Source organism: Rissa tridactyla, chromosome 6 (genome assembly GCF_028500815.1).
Source record: "Rissa tridactyla isolate bRisTri1 chromosome 6, bRisTri1.patW.cur.20221130, whole genome shotgun sequence".
Taxonomy (NCBI): domain Eukaryota; kingdom Metazoa; phylum Chordata; class Aves; order Charadriiformes; family Laridae; genus Rissa; species Rissa tridactyla.
In genome coordinates, this window is record NC_071471.1 from 70,136,654 (window position 1) to 70,162,003 (window position 25,350).

A 25,350-nucleotide genomic window follows, 5' to 3' on the forward strand; every position below is an offset into this window, starting at 1 on the left:
GCCAGGGCTCTGCCACCCTCACAGCAAAGAAGTTCCTCCTCATGTTTAGATGGAACTTCCTATGCTCAAGCTTGTGCCCATTATCTCTTGTCCTGTCGCCGGGCGACTGAAAAGAGCCTGGCCCCATCCTCCTGACACCCACCCTTTCAGTATTTATAACTGTTGATAAGATCCCCCCTCAGTCGTCTTTTTTCCAGACTGAAGAGACCCAAGTCCCTCAGCCTTTCTTCATCAGAGAGGTGTTCCAGTCCCCTCATCATCCTGGTAGCCCTTTGGTGTCCCCTCTCCAGCAGTTCCCTGTCCTTCTTGAACCAGGGAGCCCAGAACTGGACACAGTACTCCAGATGTCTCCTCACCAGGGAGGGGAAGGATGACCTCCCTTCCCATGTTACGGCTCATGAAGCCACCAGCCCACCTGACTCCGAATTCATTTGCCTGACAGCTTCCTGGGATGGAGCGGCATTTCCTCCAGGAAACATCGCCCTGTCACGGGCATCAAGATCTTCTTCAACTTAATTATACAACTAGGTCATGTAACTGTTCCTGTCCTGTCCTGATTTCCTGGGTAACTACATTTTTTCAGCACTGAAGGCAGCTAGTAGGCAATGGCAGAATGTGCCAATCTGAGCATTCACTTATCAACAGCAACCGCAAAGGATGGGTGTGCTCCGGGAGCAGCACTGAATTTTAACTGCATCACCACACAGCGCCTTTCGTAAAAAGCAAAAAGACACAAAGACTGATTTTGCTAAAAAGCATTTGCTAGCTGTTTTGATAGCTCGCTGCTACTGAGCTTTTAGGCAGATGGCTGCCACAGACACAATGGAAACTTGCTGAATGCTTTATTAGCCCATATGCAAGAGATGGTCTGAGAATTCAAGAAGGTAAATGCCTGTGGCAAGTTGGCTTTTTATAGTATGTTAGGAGTCCACAAGAGCTGATGATCTGCCATTAAAAATACATATGCTGTTGACAGAATTAATATTTTAAGAGTCTTCCCACAAAAAGAGGGTCCAGCATTTAATGAGTGCTTGCCAGAGCACAACATCCACATAAGCGTGAAAAAAAAATCAAAGCATACAAAAGTTAATGAAAAGAGAAGAGGTTTTGCATGAGCAAATGAAATGGGGACAAACAGCGCAGACACCATTTAAAAAGTCCATTGATCTGCTCCTTCCATGAATGTTGCGGTTTCAGAATTTTTGGAATCGCTTACGTGAAAGGCAAGCGTCTTAATGCTTAATGATACCAATTTGCTTGTTCTGCCTCCATGCTTACTGCTCGGCGGTTGGGAAGACCGTGGAATTCCGCCCACCCCACACCGGTAAGAAACGTCTCCGTTGGTTCACCTGGCAGCCTTCGCAGCAAAGTCCATGCGCGCACACCGCTCCCGCTTTCAAAGCACAGGTGGTTGCGTTGCAGCACGGGTTCGTACATTCCTAGAGGGAGGATAAATTTAGAGCAGACAACTTTCAGTCACAACGAGCTGTAAATCAAGAGGCTGCCTATAGCTCCGCCAAGAAAATCTAGGCATGAAATAATGAATTATGCATGAAATCCCACAACTCGATCCAAACAGTCTTGTCTGTCCTTAGATTCGACAAGCACAATAATTGTAGTAAAACCAGAGAGGCCATTGAGGAAGGCTGGTTTATTCTAGCTGTGGATCCACCCCCAAATATCACAAACAACTCAAGTATGCCGATACCAATCCTGATGCAGTAGTATTGTGGTTTATTTCCACAAAAATCAGTGGAATGATGCCATTGCCTCCTGCAAGGATCCAGGCCCTGGGTTACAGTTACCGAGCACCACCACTACAGCTCTCTGCCTTGTGATAGTTGCTCACCAAACTTCTGTATTTCACGGAGGCTGGTGGCTGCCACGAAGAAAGCTGATGGCACCATTCCACGTAATCTCTTAGCAGGGTATGCCAGTAACAGAGCTCTGAGAAACAAAAGGAGTATGAATTGCATCCTCGCTAACTGATACATCCCACTTTCACACTTACGGATTAGATGGTGGCATGTGTGGGCTTTTGCAAACTTTATTCTCCATAGAATGAGCTAATAAGAAGCTTCGGAAAATAATGGGTTTGTTTTTCCAAGATTATGCTCACAAGCTGCAAGTTACATCAGCTGCGCTGGAATCTCAGCTCTCTAACAAAAATAGCAGCCGATAAAATTGCTCTTCAGCTGCGTTAAGTCAGTTTGACTTAACAAGGGATCACTAACAATATAGGGAACACAGGAAAAATAAGTGGGTTAGAATGATGTTCACAGCCTCTTGTTGCTTTATTGGCTTTTGTGAAGCTTTCTAACCGGAGGACTGGGCTACCACTGCACTCACAAATGAAGAGCAAAATGATTCTCAGCATTCCACCATTTCCTTAGATAATATTGGCCCGAATATACAAAGTTAACTGTGCTGCTCGGAAGCAGTGGAACAACCTCCTGCACCTATTTTTGATCATGCCGGAAGGCTACGCAAATATTTCTGTGCAGCTGCCGTATATAAGAAGTAACGTTCCTCTGCGCAGAAGCACATTTTATAAATTCATCTCAGTAGCCATCTGAGAAAAGCAGAGGGGAGGAAAGCAAGTCAGTCCAATTAAGGCACTTCTGAAACCGTCAGCTCCTATATCCCCATCATCTGGCCCTATACCGGCCAGCCTCGGCATTCCACAGACAGCTTGGGAGAAAGACACGGCTCTTTGAATGATGTTACTGCAGCCTCTGAAATTTCCAATTGCTCACTCACTTATTACTCATTGGAGGGAATGAGCTTGGTAAATAGTTTTTGTGCCCGGGCTATTAAATTGTCAGGAATGGTTTTAACACAAGCAGGCACGCAAACAGAAAAGGCTCACAAGGCTTTCGGAGGCTGGAGGCTGCCACCCAAAATTACTGCTGTGTTGTAATTTATTATTATTAGTTGTTATTATTAGTAACCGCAGCAATGACGGGAGTTGGGTTTCTTGGTGTAGGTCTCCTGGGCTCATCGAGGCATCTCAGACAAATGCAACAGCAACTGCAGCATCACCTACACGCTGTTGGATGTTGTAGACAGGACATCTTGTTTTCAACCCTGCTTTTCTAAGAACACAAGACAGACCCCACTGGGTCGGCCTATAACCCTTCTAGCCTTGTGGCCCCCTGACAGCTGCCAGCAGAAAATGCTTAAGGACAAGAATGTGAACACACATACATGATGCCTTCCTGGTCTCCTGGCTTTCCCTTGGCTCCATGGACATTTTTATCACCCCTAACATTGAGTGGAAAGGAACTCGCAAGTGATCAACACAGTCTGGGGGCAGCTCCTTCTGCTTGTTTGAAACCTGCCATTTTCTAACTTCATTCGCACAGTTCTTGTTGGGGGCAATCACTCCCTACTCTCTTTTTCCATTTCACTCACGGTTTTATCCGCTTCTGTCACATCTTCCTTCGCTTTCTTCTTTTCCAGTCAGAGCCCCTGCAAAACTTTGAACCACCTTATTGCTTTTCTTTCAACCTTTTTCATTCTGCTTTATCCTTCCTGAGATCAGGGAGGGGTAGGAGAAACCTGCTCATGCAGTTTCAGACACGGCACGCTGCAGATTTATAGAGGCTTACTGGTGCTTTGTTTTGTTTTCCTATTTCTTCCCGAGTAATTTCTAACAGCCTATTTACCTTTTAGACCACTCTCGAGCACTGAGCTGACGTTTTCATGAGACTATTTATTGCAGTATGAAGTCTTGTTCCTCTATGGTCAGAGTCAGCTCAGAGTCCATCATCTTATATGTGATGTTTGGAATGTGCATCACTCCACACTGAATCCCATTTGTCACCTTAATGCCCGGTCCAGCTGCCTCAGAAGGTTCCTCTGCAGTTCTTCACAGCCAGCTTTCATCTCTACCATCCTAACTAATACCATCAGCAAATTCAAGACTATTCCTCTTCCCAGGCTGTTTATGAATATGCTGAATTTTGTAGTCCCCAGGACACATCTCATGGATACATCACAGCGGATCTCCTTCCACTGCATAAAATGGATGATTTATACCCGTTTGGATTTCGTGTCTTTTAATGCATGCAATATTCTCTCATCCTACAGCTGCTTAGTCTCCTAAAGAGGTGTCGGTGAAAGGCTTTGGTCTAAAGACTCTCTGAACTCCTAACAGGCTGCAATAACAGCATCAACCCTTTCCATCCGCTTGTTAAGTCCTTCGGAGCACTGTGATAGGTTTGTAAGACAAGATTTCCTGGCACAAAAGCTGTGTTGACTCGTCCCTGGCATGTCACAGCTGTTCAGGCACTAGCTCTTAATTATATTTGGAAGTAATTTGTCTGACTTCTGATTTACCAATTTGTAGTTTTCTCATCCCCCTTGCAGCCTGTTATAAAATTAGCTACATTTGTCACCTTTCGGTTCTCAGGGACTGAGGATATTTTTTAGGTTTTTTTTCCTTCTTCTATCTTTCTGTGTGTAATCTACTCTAACTCTCCTTCCACAGACACTGCAGCATGTCAGACATTTTCGGTAATATGATCCAAAATGAAGTCCTTGGTCAGCCCATACACTCTTGGCCTGGTGGTGGGCATGCCGGCATCTGTTACACTCAAGAAGATGACCAGCGCCTGGTGCACATGAGACCATAGTGTGGATGGAGGTGGTCAAACAGTCCGTACTGCATAAGCGTTTCCAGAGCTGTCCGAAGGGTGCGAGGCGTGCTGCAGTCACGACTCTCCACCTTTATGAGCCCATTGCTGTCCTACTGCTAAGGAGTGTCAGTGAGCACGGACCTCAACACAGGGCTAATATTTTACTTAGAATAAAGGAGAAATATCCCTACCAACCACCTACATCTACATGTTCAAACCAGTATTTCATAGAATAGAATCACAGAATCATAGAATCATCTAAGTTGGAAGGGACCTTTAAGACCATCGAGTCCAGTCATCAACCCAATGCTGCCAAAACCACCACCAAACCATGTCCCTCAGCACCACGTCTGCCCGTCTTTTAATTCTGATCGCTGATAAAATACAACCGGCATCTGTTATTGTACAGCTTGCCATGCCATAAAGTATTGCAACACTATTGACAAAACTCAGCTGGTACAAATGACTGGGCAGTGAATTATTAACTAATCTAATGGGTTTTCTGGTACCACTCAGATTATAGCAGTATACTGGCTTTGACTTGAAAAGGTATCGCTAACATTTAAGAGTGAAAATGAGAAAGATAACTGGGTTAGAAAGACATTTGCAAGCTGCTTGCAGTCTATTGACTTTAAACAAGAAGATAAGCCTGCTTCCTCCAACCTTGTTACCCTGAAGAATGAGTGAACTGTCAGGAAATCCTTATGGCTTGTGTAAATCCAATACACTGTATAGACAGGATACAGCAATATCTTGCTGTTTTAACTGCCCCGATCTATTTTGTCTGTAGAACCATATTTATCACAGGAAACAAATCCCTCATCTGCTGATCTATTTAATTCAGATAATCTGAGAGAAGTTCAATACAGCCAATGAGCATGGGAAGCCAAAGGGATAAGGATGTCGGCTCAGATATTATTTGAGCCCCAGGTTTTGCCTATCTCCTCCTGATCTGAGCACTCCTCTGACACACTCACTAAACCAGATGGAACGATCTTTGAAGTAGCAGCAATCTTTCTGGGAGGCAGTAAAGGCAATTTCTGTTAGTAAGGTAATTGGTTAGTGGCAAAGAAAATTCTCATAGTGAAGGAGGGGAAGGTCTTGCACCTAAAATCTGAAGCTGGCTACAATGAGAAAGTACCTAGGCAATATTAATATGTACATAAATATTTATATTTGTATTAATATATGACTGGCTTCTTATTTATAGAAAAACCCCTTCAATTAGTGCATGGCATCTTGAGAAATTTGAGCAATGTTAACACGTTTGTTTTGAGTTTATCTCATTAGCTAGCACTTAAAGGAATTTCTGTTGTTAGGACCATGAGAGTTAGTCATGGCCAACCTGTTGGACAAGCCATGAGAGAGTTTGCTCTCTAATGGTGAAGCACGAACATTCTTAACTAAAGCCCTGCCTGAACTGTAGCAACTCAAATGCAAGTTGAGTGGAAACTCCCCGCGTGCCTGAGGACTGAGTTCTAAGCTGATAAGGTAGAAGCAGAGAAGGAAGAGTTTTGATTTACACCGAATAGCGTTAGACATGCCAGAGCAATTCTGATCCGCCTCTGCTGCTAAAAACCTGCAGACGGGAGGTGAGCAGTGATTCTCAGGTGGTGCCTTACATCAGGCTCCCCGCAGTCGCACTCCTCTCCATCTTCCACGTAGCCGTTCCCACACTTCTGGCCACCGAAGGACTCCTTGACCTCAGGCAAGTTAAACAGACACATTCCCACTCCTTTTTCCAGGCTGTTTTCCAGGTCCTTTCTACTGCAGCTACTGAATACCATGGGAAATGGATAGCTAGGAGAAAAATACACGGAGACAAAAAAAAAAGGTAGTTTTATCAGATGAAAACATCTCTCCCCTGTCACACCGGTGACCTTTTAGCACATCTGAGCACAAACGAGAAGACTGTGTTAATTTTTTTTTAGCCCTTCAACACAGGATTGAGATCCAGCAATTCACTGCAAAATGGAACCCATTTACAATTCCTGACTATAAGTAAGGGAATTTCCACCATTTTCACTTAAATTTGTAGCTGCTGTGTTCACATTTGGAGCTCTTTCTCCCTCTTTTGCATATATAACTTACAGAGCAAATTTTGATCACGATCCTAAAGAAACTCTGGCCTTGCAAGGAGGATTCCTGCATTTACAGGACTGCAAAACATCCTAATCCTTCTTGGAAAATTTAGCCTCAAATGGCAAATTCATTCATCTTGCTCTGCAATACGGCAAACTTCCTGCTCTTTTCAGGAAAAAAATAATAGAGAAAACCACTGAGTTACTTGATAAGAGCCTGCCTCTGCAATTCATCAAAGTCCAGTTTGGGAACTGCGTGATTCAAGCAAATACAGTTCTTATTTTAAATCATCATGGCTGTAAAGACACTACTGAAAATATCCATAATTTGAATTCACACTGTCGAGAGCAGGATTTGACCCTGTTGTGCAGGCACACAGGAGCTCTGATTTCTTTTGCAGAACACATGGACAAGGTTAGCAAAAAGATCCAGTGTCATACAAGTATCACCAGACAATCTGTGTTTACCTGTCGGAGGACTTAATTCCATTTTTCTAATGAATGTTTGCAGTTTGACTCACAGACACGAGCCAAAGCAGCACCTGGATCTGGCCACCGGTGTCGCATCCTAACATCTACTGTGTCCCCTCTGCGCTGAGATGTGCACGTGGTTTCGCTGAATCTGTATCACAACCCAGTCATAAAACAGCACCTCCCCGAAGACTTGGTGCGTTCACCACTGCTGCTACATGGTCCAGCAGTAATTCAACGTTACGGCAGCACAGGGAGCCAACCTGATAATGACTGGACATCATTCACTCGATGCCTTGTATCGCTCACATGTTATTGGGGCATAATCGTTACAGACCAGCAAGATAACAGATGGAAGTTCTGCACTGCTGAACTTCAGACTGCGATTAATCTACTGTTGTTTCTAATATCCTGAAATGAAAAGCTTGCTTTGTGAATGATGATGCCTATAGGTATGAGAAAGGGATCACTTCTATTAAAAAAAAAGAAATGTTTGACAATTACAAATGCAATAGGGCTTCCTATGCTGACATAAAGAGGTTAGTTAGGATCTTCTAGAAAGGTTACAGGTACCTTACAGAACAGAATTTATTTTGTGCCTATTTAAAATGACCACTTTTACAGATGCTTTTGCAATAAAACAGCCAGCTCATTGCAAAAGAACATAAACATGACTCTGAAGAAGAAAATAATTTTCATATATCTATATAAGGCTTGTCTAGTTAAACTAAACAGTTCTGTGATTCACTGACAAGTGACTTCAGAAAGTTAACAGGCATGTCCACATAAAAAGTTGATTTCTGGAAAATAACAATGTTTAGGCAAAATGACAGCGTCTAAGATAAATAAAGAAATTTCAGAATAGCAAGAGGTAGGAGTCAGGCTGCTCGCTGCAGCTCTGGGCCCCAAGGGAAAACAGAGGAGGCACTCAGGGTAATGGAACAGAAAATAAAGGCACTTGGGAAACCTCCTGCTGACCATTTTACATTGAGCAATCGGAGGTATTCTTAACAGGACACCACAAACTCCTGTCCTCCTCTTAGCTTGATTGGAAAAAAAAAAAACCCACAAAATTTTGTGTACGTGACTATGAACAAGTAGATGGCTGTACGCCGCTATCAAACACCAGAAAAAACTCAAGAAACCCAGATACACCTGAGTGATAAATACCGCGCAAAACACACGAGTGCTTGATCAGATGTGACCCTCATCTCAACGTACGAATAAATGAATAGTGCGGCATCCAGGCAAGATCCTTCACTTCAGTGACACAGATTTGCTTTGATACCCACCGAGATGGCACGGGGAGACATATGTACCTCGCACAGACTGAAACCAATTCAGGAACACAAATAACGCATTTTTCCCCATGCCATATGTCTCAGCCACACACGCATCATGAGGACAGCCCACCAGTCAAAACTGTCGATATTTTGGGGCTGTTCCTTTGTATCCGTGAATGCTCAGGGTCATTTGCATGAATGTGAGATGTGTCTGTCTTTCGCCAGGAGAACAGAATCCTTACTCTCTACCAGAGGTGAAATAATGTCATTGTTAATGAATGAGGTTTCTGTTTCCCCCCAAAGGAACTTCAAGCTGTTTCCTATTTTGAACTAAGAGATCCATTCATCTTCTGGCTTTTCCTGCTCTTGACGCCGATTTCCTCAGCTGACATCAGTGCAGCACATGTTATTTGATGAAATTTTCTGAAAATATTTTTTTCTTTACCAAGTAAGCCCAAAATAAAGCAATACAAAACCAGAGACGAACCCAACAAGTGGAAACAGAGAGCAACCGAAGGGGAACCACACCATGCAAGGGAAGATCCCACATCAATCGATGCCAGTTGGTATTTCATTGGAAACATAATTGATCTTTAATACAGTAATACTCTGACAACCATTCCTCATTTTTTTGACAAAAAAAGATCCCATGTAACAGCCACAGCATTTGATCATTGTGATTTTGGGCTACATTTTGGCTGTCTTTGCAATTTTAAAGCTGTTTCATCAGAAGCATGAAATCCCTGGCAGATGGGAAGGGAAGCTATAGCTATCAGATGTCAGCAGCACTAGGCATGATGTTTAAGTGAATCTGGAGCTTGTGAAAAATGACAAAGTTAATGGTCACATGAAAGAAACTCATCCTCTGAACACATGCAGCAAGCTTCCTTGCACACTACCCTGTTCAGAGGCTTCAGACCCCACCTGGAGGAACTACCGTTGGGTGGGAAAAGGTAGTGGGACCTCCACAGTAAAGCCAGTCCTTGACTTGCCTCCAAGATTTCAGTAACATGCTTAACAGGGATATTTGTGCTTTCTGTGGTAGATCAGACACTTAGCCTATTGGAAAAACCCTCAGCTACCAGCTCATATAGGCCATTGGAGAACTCCCAGAGGTAAAAAATTCATTAGCAATCAGAATATTCCATTATCCTCCACCCGAGACATTTTCTTGTACGTATCCTTATTTTTCTGCAGCTGGGAAGAGAAAGGAAACTTTAGTCCAACCTAATTCCTATTCTAAGATCCTGAATAGCCCACACATTTTTCTACACTGTTTGAATCTGTAGATTTAATCCATAATGGACCCCTTTGTCAAACCATTCTGTCTGCGGGTACAACTCTACAGACCTCAAATTGTGCCCAGCACTACATCCGTCTCTTCAGTGGGTTTACAGCAAGGAAAATGATTTCAGAGTCTTTCTGTCTCTCTTGAATCTACAGCATTCCTCAGTGTCTCCTTGGTGCTTAAAAGATGCACTTAATCTCAAGCAATGAATATCCTAGTTCCCAGCAAAAATAGCTTTGACTGCTCCTGCAAATGAGAGCTTCACAGCAGTAAGAGGATGCCTGGTAATTGATTCCTTTAGAAACAGTCCGGTCTTCTCCCATTCATTTATATTTCAAGCACTCAAACCATTCAAATGCCAGTTTCCTCTATGCAGTTTTGCATTTGGCCTGTATTAGATGGCTCCTTTCATTAACTAAGTGAAGTGGCATCATCCCCGTGTCAAGTCCCTTTCAAAAGTAGAGAGCGCTTTGTACCGGCACCGCGTTGCCCAGCATAGGCTTTTTTTTGCATTAACTATAAAAGTTCATCTCCAGCATTTCCATTCCAGAGTGTTTCCCCCTCTGAACAGGCTGAATAGCAAGAGAGTACAGGCACAGAAACAGAGACAGCCACGGCCCCAGAAAATTAGAGTCTTCAGAGATCGTTCGGGAGAAACAGAGCGGCCACTGATTCATGCAGGGTAACGCTGCAGATCAGCTACAGACCCAGCACCGATCCCACCGCTGAGGCTGGTGTGCCATCTTCACCATCGCTGTCTTTCCCGTTGCTCCATCTGGAAAATATCTGGAGCAGCATGGACGGGGCCTGCAGGAGATCTTTGCTCCGTTTCAAACCCTACCACCGCACTGCAGCAACACCTTGGGAAAGCCATACGCAGGGAAACTCCCTTGGTTCCTCCAAATCACGTCTATCAACACCTTCAGGCATCTAAACATTTAGTACCTTGGATCTACCTCCTCCGAGTTCCTCCACACCGTATTTTTCTGTATCACAAGAGGCATCACTGAAGCGGTAACACCATCGATGCTTCTGGCAATTCTCTATGCGTTGCACAGGAGGATAAACTGCAGGTTCACAATATCTTGAAAACTAACATTTTGATTATTATGATTATCGCTAGCCAATCTCAGGCACTTGGTTTTTGTTATTCAAGAACTGTAGGACTTTTACAAAGTAACTGCCTTGGTTTTTCCAAAATGTTGGAATATATACACACATACATTATATGTATATATAAATGATAGATCTATTTATAGGGTTCATTTATTCCAGTTCATATCGCAACCCGATTATTCAGCATTATGGCAATGTTTATACAGAGCCTTTTATCAAAAGGCCCCGAAGTGTTTTACAATTATTCACTCAATTAAAATGCACAACAGCCCCAAAGAGCTCTATTAAGTACCACCAGGCCTTCCTCCCCGAGGTAATATGATAATTGGAGATTATATTAATTTTAAAAGGGCATTTTGATTTTCCAGACCATACATATTGAAACAACTGTTGACTAGCTGATTTCCAAAGGTGCAGAAAACTGGGACCGGGCTTTGTCCAGAATGCTTGAAAAATCCAGCCTGAGAGGCCCTATCTGGAAACAGCTACGGCACCAGCCGTGGTTTTTAGGAGCATGAAGGTGCTCGAAGACAAGAGGGGTGCTGAGTCCCAGCCCTCTGAGACAGAAGCTTCACTGGTCAAGCACCTGAATTTCCAACACTTGCCAGGGCAACAGCTTGTCTGGACTGAACCTCGCAGTGTCTCTGTGTGTCTGTCTCGACCTTAGGGTGCTTCCAGAATCACAGATATGAATACTTACCCTCCTTAGCCTCCAAAATTCTTGATTTTTGGCTGCACGGTGGCTCGCTCACAACTGGAGAGGAGGAGAGCAGCTCAAATCCTTTCACCGGAGGCAGAAGATGTGAGTTTGAGCTCCCTCCTGTTCATACTCTACAGAATGACTGATGCTTATGGTTTTCTGTTGCATATTCCAGTCTTACAAAGGAGCCTAAAAATAGGCTTTTTTTAAACTTAAAAATAGAGATAGCTTTTGTTAGTTAAGGTATAAGTGACTTTTCCATGGAAAAAATGTCAGCAGTAGAGAGAGTAACACAAGAATAAACCTCTAGAAGGTAGAAGCTCAAGCGACATGAACGTTTCTAGAGCCAGCGAGGTGCTGATTTCAAGGAACTATGACAATTTTCCAGCCTCCTCTGACTCCTGATCTAATTGACATAATTTTTACCACTAAAAAGCATCCCCCTTGGTTTTAACCTTCTAGACATTATTACTGCTCTCCATCTCTGGAAAACAACTTTTATGGTCTCCTAAGAGATATGAGCCTAGTAGAATAAAACCGAATTTGCTATTAGGTGACATTTTTTGACACTTCAGCTGTTCTGTACAGCATGTATGTTAATGATTTAGTGAGTATAAAGAACCTCACAGAATTAGGTATTAAGCAGGAAAGAAAATCTAGTTTTCTTTGATATTGAAATAGGTGTTCAAATACTACAGATCCCGTCGTGTATCAAGTTCTGTCATTATATATTATTTCATACGCCTCGTGTTTTAATAGCAATTGTTTAAAATTAGACAAGTGACATAATATGGAAGGGCTTTTTAATCTATTATTTAAACAATGTCTTCATTTGTAAGTACTTTTGAGGGAGAAAGACACAAATGGAGTTTTAAAGTAGATCCCACAAGCACAATAAAGGGAGAACCTGCAGATTCTCTCCCACCCAAAGCTTTTGCAAATGGCAAACACCCAGGACAACTGGGAGGACGGGATAAACTGGAGGACCCTTTGGGCTCCTGGAAGATGTGCAGGGCCTTGCGAGCAGCACAGGATAGAGCTTTGTACAAGACACCAGTGCCAGAGCTGATGGGGGGCACCTTTTTCGGCAGTGTTGGAAGGATTTAGCTAAAAATATAGAGTGGTTTTATATATATATATACACACATATATACCTGTATATTGTTGAAATGGGAAGTTTGCTTCAAAAGGCAGTAGATGTCTGACAACTCATACTGATTTTTCTAGTCTATTTTTCACTCTTGCTCCTCTTTTATAGTTTTAATCCCTAGAGCATCAATAAAGTAGAGCACGGAATTGGGCCATGTACTTATGCATGACATCAAAGCTCTTGCTGCCTGAGTTCATGGCCAGTGATTTCAAAACAAGCCTAGATTTCTCCTACAGCTTTTGTCATGTCCATTACATGGTAGTTTTTACACTTCCAATAAATAACTGTGAATACGTCACACTAGTGGTTAATTTAGTTGATGTGTAGTGGCAATGGCTTGTTGCGCCACGATGAAACTTCCAGGGTTATTGAAAAGAAAGTCTTTCCAAGTAAATGCTTAAACTTCACACACAAATGCTTTAGGTTCATTTTAATTTGGCCCTGGGGATAGTGCGGATTCCCAGAATGCATTCCAGTAACCTCACTCCAGGTGCTAGACTGGGTTGTCAGAGACCCAGCTGAGACTTGACCTCTGCCATTACACGGAAGGTGAAAATTTAACTACCTGAAATATTCAAAAAGGCAGATTTATAATTCTGAATGTGGGGCTCCAGGGCAGAAAGCCGCGATGAAACAAACAGCTGGATGGTTCAGAAAAATACTTCCTGCAAAGGAACAACACTTAATGGCTTTACACAGTATACACCGTCGTGGCTTGATATTTCTGCCGTCACAAAACTGCCAAATAAAACATTATTAGCAGTTACTTTTACTTTGACAAATGTATGGCCAGAGAAGTTTTTTCTTGTTGAGAGGCCTGTTGTGACTCTCCTTTCTGTGTTCTGGGGGTGAAGCGATACTAAACCAATTTATCAATCCTGACAGTATTCTGACTGTAGGCTGGAGTTATCTGCATTGCAAAAGCTCTATGGGAATTGAACTCAGGCAACTGTTCTTCCTGTTGGAAACCAGACAGCCGAGGAGAGTAGCTATAATCAGTTTGGATTTGCCTCTGGCTCATCTTTTGCTCTGTTTCCTTTTAGACCACTACCTCATTAATAAAAATTTGCTGGATTGCTGAGAGTTCGGTTTTCACAATCTGCTACTTAGAATTTGAGGTTAATCCAATGCTGACTACAGGAAAAGTAAAAAAGCAACACAGAGCACAGGGGAGGGATGAAAAGGCCAGGTCAGGTCTGGTCCCAGGCTAAAGAAAAGCAGGGCGCAGGCGCACCGTGCCTGCCAGCAGCTGCCGGCAACGAAGGAAACTCCAGATAAGAAGCACAACCAGAACGGCCCGTGTTTAAATTTGTCACGCAAAACACAACATCCGCAGCACGTGACAAGCAAATGAAGACAAATGGTACAAAACGCAACATCCTCGGCATGTGACAGGCAAATAAAGACAAACGGTCCGTCCCGTTGCTCAAAATACCTTGCTGAACATCAGCGTCCTGCTGATTTCTGATTCGAGGGAATGCACTCTCTGACCTGGCTTGAAATGCCAGGGCAGCGCTACATCATGAGGACACTTCGTTTAGTTCCCAATGTGATTTTACAATCATCTTTTGTTTTAGGGACTGACATTCTGATTTTCTCCCTTGAAAAAACCTTGAAATTGTTTTTTAAGTGGGTTGGGAGCAGATTGGGAGGAAAAAAAATAATAATCTGACTTTGGGAACTCGGTTTGGAGAGGATCACTTTATAGAGAGCATGTTTGGGTGAGGGAGAAGAACAAAATAATTTTTCAAAACCCAAAGCAGATCAAACAAAAAGGAACATCAAACCCCGACTGTAATACAGGAAAACCAAGTCATGATATTTATTTATGGGCATCTCCTCCTTTCACCAGGACAAGTTCCTCTCCCGCCCGTGTGTATCCTAAACACAACCCGTGATACGCTGCAGGCTAAAGAACGACAGAAGCATTCAGGGTTATTCTCCCAGCCGATGTGGTCAGTGCGAGCAGCTCGATTCAAAGACCTGCCCTGCTGTGGGCACTTGGCCTCAGCAGATGGATTTGGGGGAGGAGGAGCCCGTACACGAGGTGAGCAGACCAAATGACGGCCAGCTAAGGGAAGAGGGCTCCGCGGAGGGCTAAACACCACAAGAAAGGAACCCAGGCCAGGGAGAAGAGGTTTGGGAAGCAGCCCTCTGGACAAAGCACGTGAAGAAGCCGCCCACCGGGAAGAGCGGGAGCGGAAGTTCTAAGAGAATGAAGCTTATGGAAATGCCCGTCGGCGAGACGTGGGCGCTTGAGAAAAACGTCTGAGCCCTGCAAAAGGCTGGAAAGAATATATACCCGGAGGACAGGCTCATATTGATTTCACTTAACATCTGTACTACCTGGTCTCTTAGTAAATCAGGACTTCAAGACAGGAGTATCTGACTTGCAAGCAGCACGGCTCAAGATTTTCTTATTTCTTTTAGAAGATTCAAAGGAAAGGTAAGTGAGGCATAACAGTGCCAGAAATCACTCCGCACGTCCACCTTCCCTTCTCCTGCTACGAGGCATGCACTGGGAAAAGAGCAGTTTATCCCCTCTCACCTAAATCACCTCAGACGAATGGAAGTGGAATTTTTTTAAAAAAAAGTAATAAATTTAAAAATAAAAACAATAAATGCATCGCTTTTTCTACCTTCCCTTTTCTTTTTCATGGAACTTGAACAAAGAAAATAAACTAATTAGCAGCAACATTGTACGTAATCATCATTTCAAGCCACGAGAAAAGAATGGATTGAGCCATGATCTGAGACTTAGGGATCCTTAAATGAGCAAATTAAAGCTTTCACTCACAGGAATGAAAGGCTCCTGAGAAATCTAAAGGAATCCATAGGTAACCTGACAAAATCCTGGCCTTACTGAAGTCCACAGGAGCTTCCCTATCAACTTGGAGGGAGCCTGGATTTCGCATCTAATGCTGGTCGGCTGCCAGGAGAACATCAATGATGAAGATGAACGCAATTTCCACACTACGTTAGAAGAAGCCAGAAAGGCTCCCCAGGACACCAAAGTTATTTCACCTCTCTATTTTCAGTGACTTTACACTAAAATAGGTGGTTGCTTATCTTCATCTCACCACTGGGGCTGTGCCGTTCCGTTTTAAGAAGGTGAAACGGGGCCTACCTGCACTTCTGCCAGGAGAATCCCACGGTAAACGCGTCTGGGACTTTGTAATAGGCTCTGAGATTAGAAAAGGAAAAGAATGACTTTGCAGGAAGCAATTGTTGGGGTAAAATGGACACCTTCCCCTCTCTGAATTTTAAACATTTGGCACATCTATCGCAGGCACAAAAGACCCTGTGATTCCCATGACAACTGTGGCAAATGCAGCTGTAGGCATCATTTAATTACAGCGATTCAGACTTCCAAGTCAACATCAATTCCTTAAAGTGCTTCAGGGCATACAACACATGTTCAAAAAGGAGCGTTCATGTGACCTTAAGAATATGCCCTTTAAGGTATGTTTCCATTTATACTCTGGGAATTTGAAATTCATTAGCACCAATTAAAACTGGACGTTGCGCGCTTAATTCTCCATGCGCTGCGCTACAGATTTATCCCTCCAGGTTGAAAAGGTTTTTTTCGATGAAACAGAAAGCTAAGATAAAGGAAAATGTCCTTCTATGATTTGTTCTCACGGGTCATGGCAACAGCAGCACTGCAGGAGAAAAATGTCCCTTCCAGAGCTGTATTTTCTATGGATATTACAGTGACAAGACAAAATGCAGCTGAGCTCTCACGTAGCAGCATCCAAGCCAGTAAAACTGTACCCGTTCTGGACACATCACATAGTAGAAAACAGGACTTGTCCTTAAGTATCTGTTATAAATAATCACACCAGAAGTAAAATGTGTTTTCATTTGAGCAGTAACCTCTCTCCTTGTCAGCTTCACTTACAGAAAACGCATGCTGTAAATCTGCACGAGTTCTCCTCTAGAATACACCAGAAAAGCCAAATATTTTCATTTCTAACGGCACATCTACTGGGATGTGAAAGACTAAACTACAATAAAAAGCAAAATCTTTTTTTTTTTTTTTTTTTTTTTTTCTCTAAGACCTGCCCTGTGGCTCTGTGTGCTAATTGTTAACAGTGACCCACTCCAGTGAAGGACTGGGAAGCATGCAATGCATTTCAACCAACGTTACTAATTCTTCAACGCAGATCTTATTTACTTCAAGAATTAAACCTATCTGTAATGTATGGAAATTATTAACAAAAAGGAATGCCAAATGCACTGCAGACATGGGGCTACTTGGAGTTAAGCGAAAGACTGACATAAATCTATTCTGTAATCTCGTGGCTGTTTCCTACCAAAGGAAGGACCAGAATGCAATGTGCTCAATTACTAAGGCACAGGGATACGTTGCTTCAGTTTTGTTTTTTTTAAAAAAAGCAGTTGCACCGCTGGCACAACAGACCTCGCTCTGTCACAAGCAATTTATTACATCAGTATATCAACTTTATTAAAAAAAGAAAAAGACAACGAGGAAGCCTGTCTTTGTGCAGAGCTCAGCTCAGACCCGTTTGGAAACATAAACAGCTTCAGAGTTTAATTAGAAACTGTTTACATCTTAAAGATAATTTCATTTTCTTCGAATTGTAACAGAGGTAATTCCAGATAGGACCGCTGACTCCACAGTTTAACGTCTCTAAGCTGCCAGGCTGAAAAACGCAAAGTGAGGTCTGCGCAACTGAAAACTCACTGCGCGGGGTCAGGCGATACCGTGCTAACTACTAATGGTTCGATTATCTGATGTTTAACAGCGCTGAAGCTACGAGATGCTGCGAGATGTCTAGAAGGAAGAAAAGAACCAGTCAGTAAGTTAAAGTGTCCTTTCCCACACTGTATTTCTGATTTCTGTCCCATTTCTAGCATGACCTTTTGCCCTTTTTATTTTTCCCCCATCTTTTTTTAATTATTATGTTTGGTTTTTTTTTAACCTTGTGAAGTGTTGGAATAAACGGTTTTCACTTCAAGTCGATTTGGTCCCAAAGCCAAGGTGCTGTTTTCATGGCATACCTGACAGTCTCCTGAGGCTAGCGTGCTGGAAATCTCCGGAGGGTGTATGTTTACGTAGCCCCGTTTGGTAGACTCCAGTTCAGAGTACGAATAACCAAAATCAAGGTGACTTTATACCCTGCTCCCTTGAGATCATTTTTCAAAAAGAAGAAATGTGATTGAAACTAATACTTAATAAACGACACATATGATTAGCGCTTTCCTAACTTGTCCTTAATAAACTATGTTTGATTTATTTAACTACATTTTCATAATGTAGTTAAATTTATTTTTTTTTTTGCATAGCAGTTTAAAACCAAAAATCAAACAAAAGCAGACGACAAAACAACAAGGCTCCCCACAAAAGCCTTGGAGAGTCAACCCTACTGAGCAAAACGGTTCTCCAGGAGACACCAGCCACCCATCTATCATGCAAATATATATTTCTGCATTAGAAAATCAGCATTACTGTTACTAGCCTTCTTTTGATGTGCAGTCCTAGAGCTCATTAATGGTAATGGGTGATACACGGGGGAAGAACAGGCCTTCAGCACCATCAAAGGACATCGGTTGTGTGAGACACTTAGAGGACAGGGTGCTGCTCCCCCAGACGCTGCCCTGGGTGGTGACGGAAGACAGAGAAGCTGTGAGCATCTCCTCACCCTGGCCCAGTCCTGCTGGTCACAGTTACCCCACTTGCATCGGGATACCTGTGCACCTGAACGGCCAGGCAGGTCGCTAAATAATCCTCATTACTATACATTCTTCTGCCCCCACAAGCCTTGGTTTTAACTTGGATGATTTCTTTCAGCTGGATTATCACGTAGCCCCAAAAAACACTATTCCAGTTCACCAGAGGTGGAAGTAAACCGCAGCACAGGCACAAACCAGGTTGGGGTCTAGATACACAGGCCAATTTCTCTGCCCAAATCCATATGTCATGGTGTTTGTTGTGCGTGTGACGTGATAATCTGAAATATCTGACAGCTTTTGGATAGAGACCCTGTATGTAGATTCTATAACTCACATGCTCATGACCTAGCATTTAATTTTACTTTAGCAGAGAGAACAAATACCTAATCCAAGTTGTGACACCTCGGTGGCTCTGGGGAGCATCACCAGAAGCGCCCTTAGACCCCAGCAGTTTGGGGAAGAGGGAGCGCAGCGATTGCTGGACTCCTAAAACACTAGCTACGCGCGAGTGCTAAAACTTCTACTAGCCCTACCCTTCCGCTGAGCATGAACGATGGAGAAATCTTAAAAGCCTGAGCACTGCAGAATCTGAATCAGGGCACTTAACACAAGGAAAGTTAGGAACCAAAACAAAGACAGACCTTCAACAATGCAAAAGTAGCATGAACTGGGAATGGGGGAAGAGAAGAAAGCAAAGAAACAGCTATTTTAGATGTCTCTGATTATATACTTGCTACCACAGAGGGCTGTCAATAGAGTGTAGCCAATAAAACCAAGTTTTCTTTGCCAGCAGAAATGGATGCTACAAATGACACAAACCAAAGCGTAACGCACCTCCCCTTGGCCACTGAAGTTAACACATAAAAGGAAAGTGTCAAATATAACTGTTTTTCACTTGCAGGAGAGCTGCCTTTCAAGCATAGCTGCTTCTCCCAGCTCACACAGCACTACGCTTTTAAAACAGCTGGGAACTGGCCTGTGACGTGCAACAAAGAACAAATGTTTCCTCACCTAAGCCTTGGATGTCTGGGCCACTCGTACAATGAACAGCTTATCACCAGTGGGGCAAACGGGAATGTTCACGTTTATATCTATCTTCTGTGCAACTTATGATTCTTTCTTCTTCTTTTTAGCTACTCATAGACATCTGGTACTATTACTTAGGAAAAAACCGCTATGATTCCACTTAAATGTTTTATTTAGCCTTAACTGTAATTAATGTACTCGGTCTTCAGTGCAGAATACCTAATTGTTCCTAGAGGGAATTAAAACATAGTACACACCAATGCTTTTTTTCAGCAGTATCTGGAAGAAGCCCACCTGATGGTCCTTCCCGTCTTCCCCCATTTCTCCCCAGCAGTACTCAGATTGAGTCAATTGCTTTAATTTGGGATTGTCACTCAGCTGATTCTTAACAGATTGTATTTCACTCTCACTCTCATTCACAAATATGCAGCTTCCCACTGGCTATCTGCTTTAATTCTAGCACAAAGGTTTCAATTTTACTTAAAAATATACTGATAACAGTGGATGGGTTTTGGATTGGTTAAAAAAAATAATCTTCTCAAAATTCCAATAGTAAACGAACCAGTATTTTTCTACACACTTTGTGTGATTTCTACTATGTGCTCTTTCTGTGTTCCTAATTGTTCTCCTCCTACAAACCCTGCCTCCAAAAACTCCATAATTAAAGCGAAATTGTGTACTGAAAGGCAATTACTCAAAATTATCTGGTATTTTCTACCGAGAGGCACAGTTCCATAAAAAAAACCCAACAACCCAACCTTCTAAAATGATGATCAGCAGCTGAGAGGTTAAAGAATTGATCTCAATTCCATTTCTCCTTCTGCTTCCCTTATGATCACTACACTAAAGCCGGTCCCCCGGCTGGAGCAGAGCCCCAAGCTATCCTGCAGCACAGGCGAAACACAGGCGTTTCCACCAGCACAGTCGCAGCACGACAGTCCAAACCCAACTTCCCTGGAACATACGCAGTCACATTTATCTGGGTAAATTGAATTGAAAACCTGACCGAATCAGAAAGATATAGTGGCTTTAAATTCTAGCGGTGAAAATGGAAATGGTAACACAAGATCCAAGATTAAGAACAGAAAAAAAAAAAAAAAAAAAAAGAAGGCAGGCATGGAGGGATTCAATTCACTCTTTGACTTTTCAAAAGGAACGTCACACTAAAAGGAACGTGACGAAGAGGAGGAGTTGTGTGGAGAAATTATCATGGAGAAGCTGTTCCCTTGTTTGTGGCCCTGGCCCAGACCTTCCTGCATGGCACCAAACGGCTTTCTGTCCCTAGGCTTCATGCCATCTCTGGGGTGCAAACCCACATATGCCTTGGAACTCCGGGAACAGAGGGAAAAAAAACAGGTCTCCTAGGGACCTAGATTAAAATAAAAATTTCTGAAGAGGTATTCTTTCTTTCAAAACTCTGTTGAGCAAATAGCAATGGCCAGGCTCTCTCTCAGACATTAGGTTTGGCAATTCCTAAATATATATCACTTGTTCCACGCCTTGAAACAATAGCACACACAGTATTTTTCTTTTCCTAAGGATTTGTTATTTTCAATTATTTTGCATTTATTTAATCTCTCCTTCATCGCGGTCTCTGACAAGAAGCAATTCACAGCCAAGGTAGACATTAAGAGTCAAAGTGGACTCACACGACCTGCTGCCATGCTGGCCTTGACGTGCATTAGAACTTGGAAGACCGGACACAAAGTGATGGTGCTTGATGCTACAGTTCAAGGGCATTTGAAGGCATGCCCTTGCAGACACAGTCACGGTTCCTCAGCACAAACCCATCCTGCCTTCCTACTATTGTATTTCTTTGCAGGGACAAACTCCAAGCTGGTTTGCATTTTCCATGTGTAGTTTCAGTGCAATGGGGTAAGTGGGGTCTGCTGAATGGATGTGTAAAAGCCCCCCATGATTTATAGCTGTAAAGGCAGCTTTCAGCCTATGGTTAAAGCATGCACGCTTCCAGGTCAAGATGAGGTATTTAATCTCATAATACATGGATAGCAAAAGAAATGGGGTGTGGGTAGTAGGTCAGATCTGGTGAAAAATCTCTGTCATTCCCCCAGCCAGGTGCAAAGGGGACTGGAGGGGAGACGACAAACCCGCCCTTATCCCGTCACCCTCTTTTCTATCAGCATGGTGAAAACCTGCTTTTGTCTACGGAAGCGCAAAGAGAGATGAAACAAACGGCTCTATCCTAGAAGCCTGCCTGGCATTTCAATTAGCCGTGGCTGGGATGATTCAGCAACAAGCAATGATCCTGGTAAGTGCAACACACTTCTGCGAGAGGACAATGAAAGACTCTTTCGTTATAGCAAGTTATGGGTCTCTGCAAAGGGATGGAGACTACAGTAGGATCAACATCTGAATGAGCTTGGTAAAACTAGCTGCCCTTAGTGGATTCCTGGTCTCTCATTAACACCTAAATTGTGTGTGGGTGTGAGAAATGGAAAGGCATCAAGGAGGTACATACAAGGAGGTACTCCAAGGTACATCAAGGTCAGGTTGGACAGGGCTCTGAGAAAACTTACCTCGTTGTAGATGTCTCTGCTCATTGGATGAGGTTGATGATCAGATGACCTTTAAAGATCCCTTCCAACCCAAACTATCCTATGAGTCTATACTTTCTGTAAGAGGGAAGGAAGAACATGTTTCCGGTATGCTCAACTTCCCTGATGACAAGTTAGCTGTGTAAGTCACCTGTATATAAACTAGAAGAGCATGCTACTGGCAAGGACACAGATATGTGGGTGAGGGGAAGTATAAACCCTTGGGTTTACAGGAGGGGAGAAGACTAACTATAAAATTTTTGCTTCTCTTAAGGCTGGCAAGAAATTTCAAGCATATATGAACTCTTAAGCTTTCAGCTACTTTGGGGGAACTCACCCCATTTCAACCCCCATGGAGATACCTGTGCTCAATGCTGATGAAGTCCCATTTCCAAAATTATTAAATAAACAAGCACTGCTAATTGGTATAATTTTGCTCGACTGTTTGTGATAAATTCTGCTTTAGTTGCAGTGGTACAAATCTAGACTAACGCCTTGGGTTTCACCAGAACTTTTCTGTATTTATCTAGCTGTCAGGAAGAATATTTTCACTCCTAAGACTGGAAACTTTAGGGAGATACTTGGAAAACAAGTGGAATACTGAAATGGCCTTGCTTGCTCAGCCTAGTGCCTTTGTTTTCAGATATTGCGATCTCAGTAAAAAGAACTGCAAATATCTTTAAGATACCTTATAGCCTTCTTTTTCACTTGGAACAGTCCATGGTCAAAAAAAAACTAAAAGAACTGGAGGAATATTATTTAAAATGTGCACAAAAGAGGGAACAATGTGTTAGTATTAAATACTTCCTTATTGATACTATTTTTTATAGCAAACCCCCAAACTTCTACAGTGGGATTTATGTGATTTCCGTAGCAGATATCTGAATCTCTAAAAGGCCTGAAGTGCCACAAATTTTGGGTTTTATGTGCTTAATTCCATGTTATACAAAATATATTTTGCTGAAGTAGTGGGTCTTTAAGGCATTTGCAGCTCACACACAAGTGGTACACATCGTGCTGTTATCTTTCAAGAGTGAAAGCTATAGGAAGCTCATTAAAGGATAGATCCGACAGAGTTTAAATCCCACACTGATCCCTGGAGATTTTTTTCCACCAAGAAGTAATTTCCAAGACCTCTTCAAAGACTGAAACATAAGAACTGAAAGAAATGGCAATAATTAATGAAATCGCTTTTAAGTAAAAAGCCCTAAAACATTCCGTTTTGCTGCACCACCACACAAATGACTCCAAAGTTAAGTTTACAGAGGCCTTTCTGTTATAACCCAGATATTTCCTATTCTTTTCAGACATCAGATAAGGACTTCTCAGGGGCTTGTACTTTTTACACTAGTTTCAGCCCAAGGATTTTTTTTCTTGGACTTGTTAAATCTACCCTAAACCAACAGAAATTAGAAGGGCACAGAGTGAGTGCTAATGAGTGTACTGAGAGAGCAGGCTGTCTCTCTAAATGTATGTGGCTTCCATGGGATGCTCTTTGTTTTGATGTTTTTGCTGTTCTAAGAATGCATTTCAGGTAGGGAATATTCATTTGGCTTTCCCTTAACAGACAAGTACTTCCAGAGCCAAAAACTCTTCAGCGTGCCCTGAATAATGGTGCTCAGAGGAATATTACTATTGGTCAGATGTTGGGTAAATATTCAAAGTGTTAATTTTAAATTGGTAAAACGCAGTTTGGCTTAAGGCATAAAGTATTCTCCCGGAATACTTATTACAGATTGACAGCACAGTATGAAGGTAAAGCCTAAGGCTATAAACCCAATGGTAAAATTTCCATTTATAAATCAATAATCACTGCAAACACAACAGCCTACCCAGTTCTGTAAATGCCACAACCCTTCCGCAGGCACAAGTTGTACACAAAGTTTGGTAAAAATCCAAAGAGGGCATTATGACGCTGAAGTGTCCCTGATGGCCACCGTCGAACCTGACGGAAGCACAGCCTGTAACCTGTAGGGACTACAGGAACCCCAGCACAGAGGGAGCCGAGCTGCTTGGAGTCACATCTGAGGAACCGGCTGAGCAGGTACAACCTTGCCCTGTCTATGTCCCGAGCCGACCCAGAGCCAAGTGTCTGGACTGGAACATCCAGCACAGACGACCGCTTCAGATACACCCAAAGGACTTGGGGCAGAAGGCAGGAGCAGGGAAGAGCTGTCTAACCTCACGTTAGAGAGACCTTCACAAGGTGAGTTCAATAAGTGTCTAGAAATTTCCATCCTGAGAGCATCTCCTGCAATTTATTTCCAAGACTGGAGTAACTGGATGCCCAACCAGTCACTACCTGAGATGACTAAAGCTTGCTTGCATCTTTCAGGAGCTCAGAGCCCAGACCTGTGTGCCCACTGCGAACCCGCTATCACATCACCTCACCTCACCTCAGAGCCCCATTTCCAATTCCAGTTTGTTTTCACAGTGTGCCTCCCAGCCCTGACGTGCTGCAGAATGCAGTTCCATACGGATATTTACTACCTAATGTTTTAGAAGAGACGAGTTATTTTTCTTTTCCAAACTGTAGAAATCACCCTCGTTCTCCTCCACACACACAACTCTCTTTTGTTTGTCTCTTAACTTGCTGTGCTTGGCCTCTGGCCAGAATCTCTTTTTCTGCCTTGAAGGAGGGTGACAGCATGCCTTTGAAGAAACGCCAAGGCTGCTGTTAGGCTGACCAGCAGGGAGCAATCCTGCCCAGCACTCCTTGGCCTCTCCCACATTGCCCTCCTCCTTTCCCAGAAACAAGCAGTCTCGGAGAAGGCAGAGGTCGAACTGATCACATTTCCCAGAAGAGATTTTTAAGCAACAGACGAAGTTGAGGCACACACAGAGAAGGCTGGAGCTGGGAGAGACATCAGAAGATCATCTAGACCATCCTCTTGCCCCAAAGCAAATCCAGCTGTACCTACAAGACACTGCTGACAGATATTTGTCCGACTGGTTCTTACCAGCTTCCACTCACAGGCAGTAACATTTCTGCAGGCACTCCAGTCCAGCACGTCACTTACCAGCAGGAAGCTTCGGTAAATCTACTCTCTCTTACTTCCATTTAATCCTATCAGTTTGAATATGGACATGGAGAGCTCACTCATTATATCATTCTGTTTCTAACAGTGCTTTAAAATACAAAGAAGCAATCTGTATTTAGTTACCCTGGTCACGGTGCCTGAACTTTCTCTGTCTACAAAAACACCAGTCTTCTCCGTCGACATCGTGCCTTCACCATCAGCACCGCAACTGTTCAGCACTGACTCGGAGAGATGACCGAGTCCATCTGGCTTTATTTCCCACAGTGTCTGATATCTTTTCCTGTAAGATCTCCCTTCGGCCA

At 43.0% G+C, this 25,350-nt stretch overlaps 1 protein-coding gene across 1 annotated transcript in view; it reads right to left on the reverse strand.

Annotated features, from left to right (window-relative positions):
• Positions 1 to 25,350, reverse strand: part of ADAM12 (ADAM metallopeptidase domain 12) — a 189,906-nt gene that overhangs the window by 28,714 nt on the left and 135,842 nt on the right. The window contains exons 12-13 of the mRNA XM_054206751.1: positions 6,263 to 6,440; positions 1,350 to 1,439 (exon numbers count right to left, since the gene is read on the reverse strand). Of these exons, the coding sequence (XP_054062726.1) occupies positions 1,350 to 1,439; positions 6,263 to 6,440 (268 nt within the window). The remainder of the gene's footprint in view (positions 1 to 1,349; positions 1,440 to 6,262; positions 6,441 to 25,350) is intronic.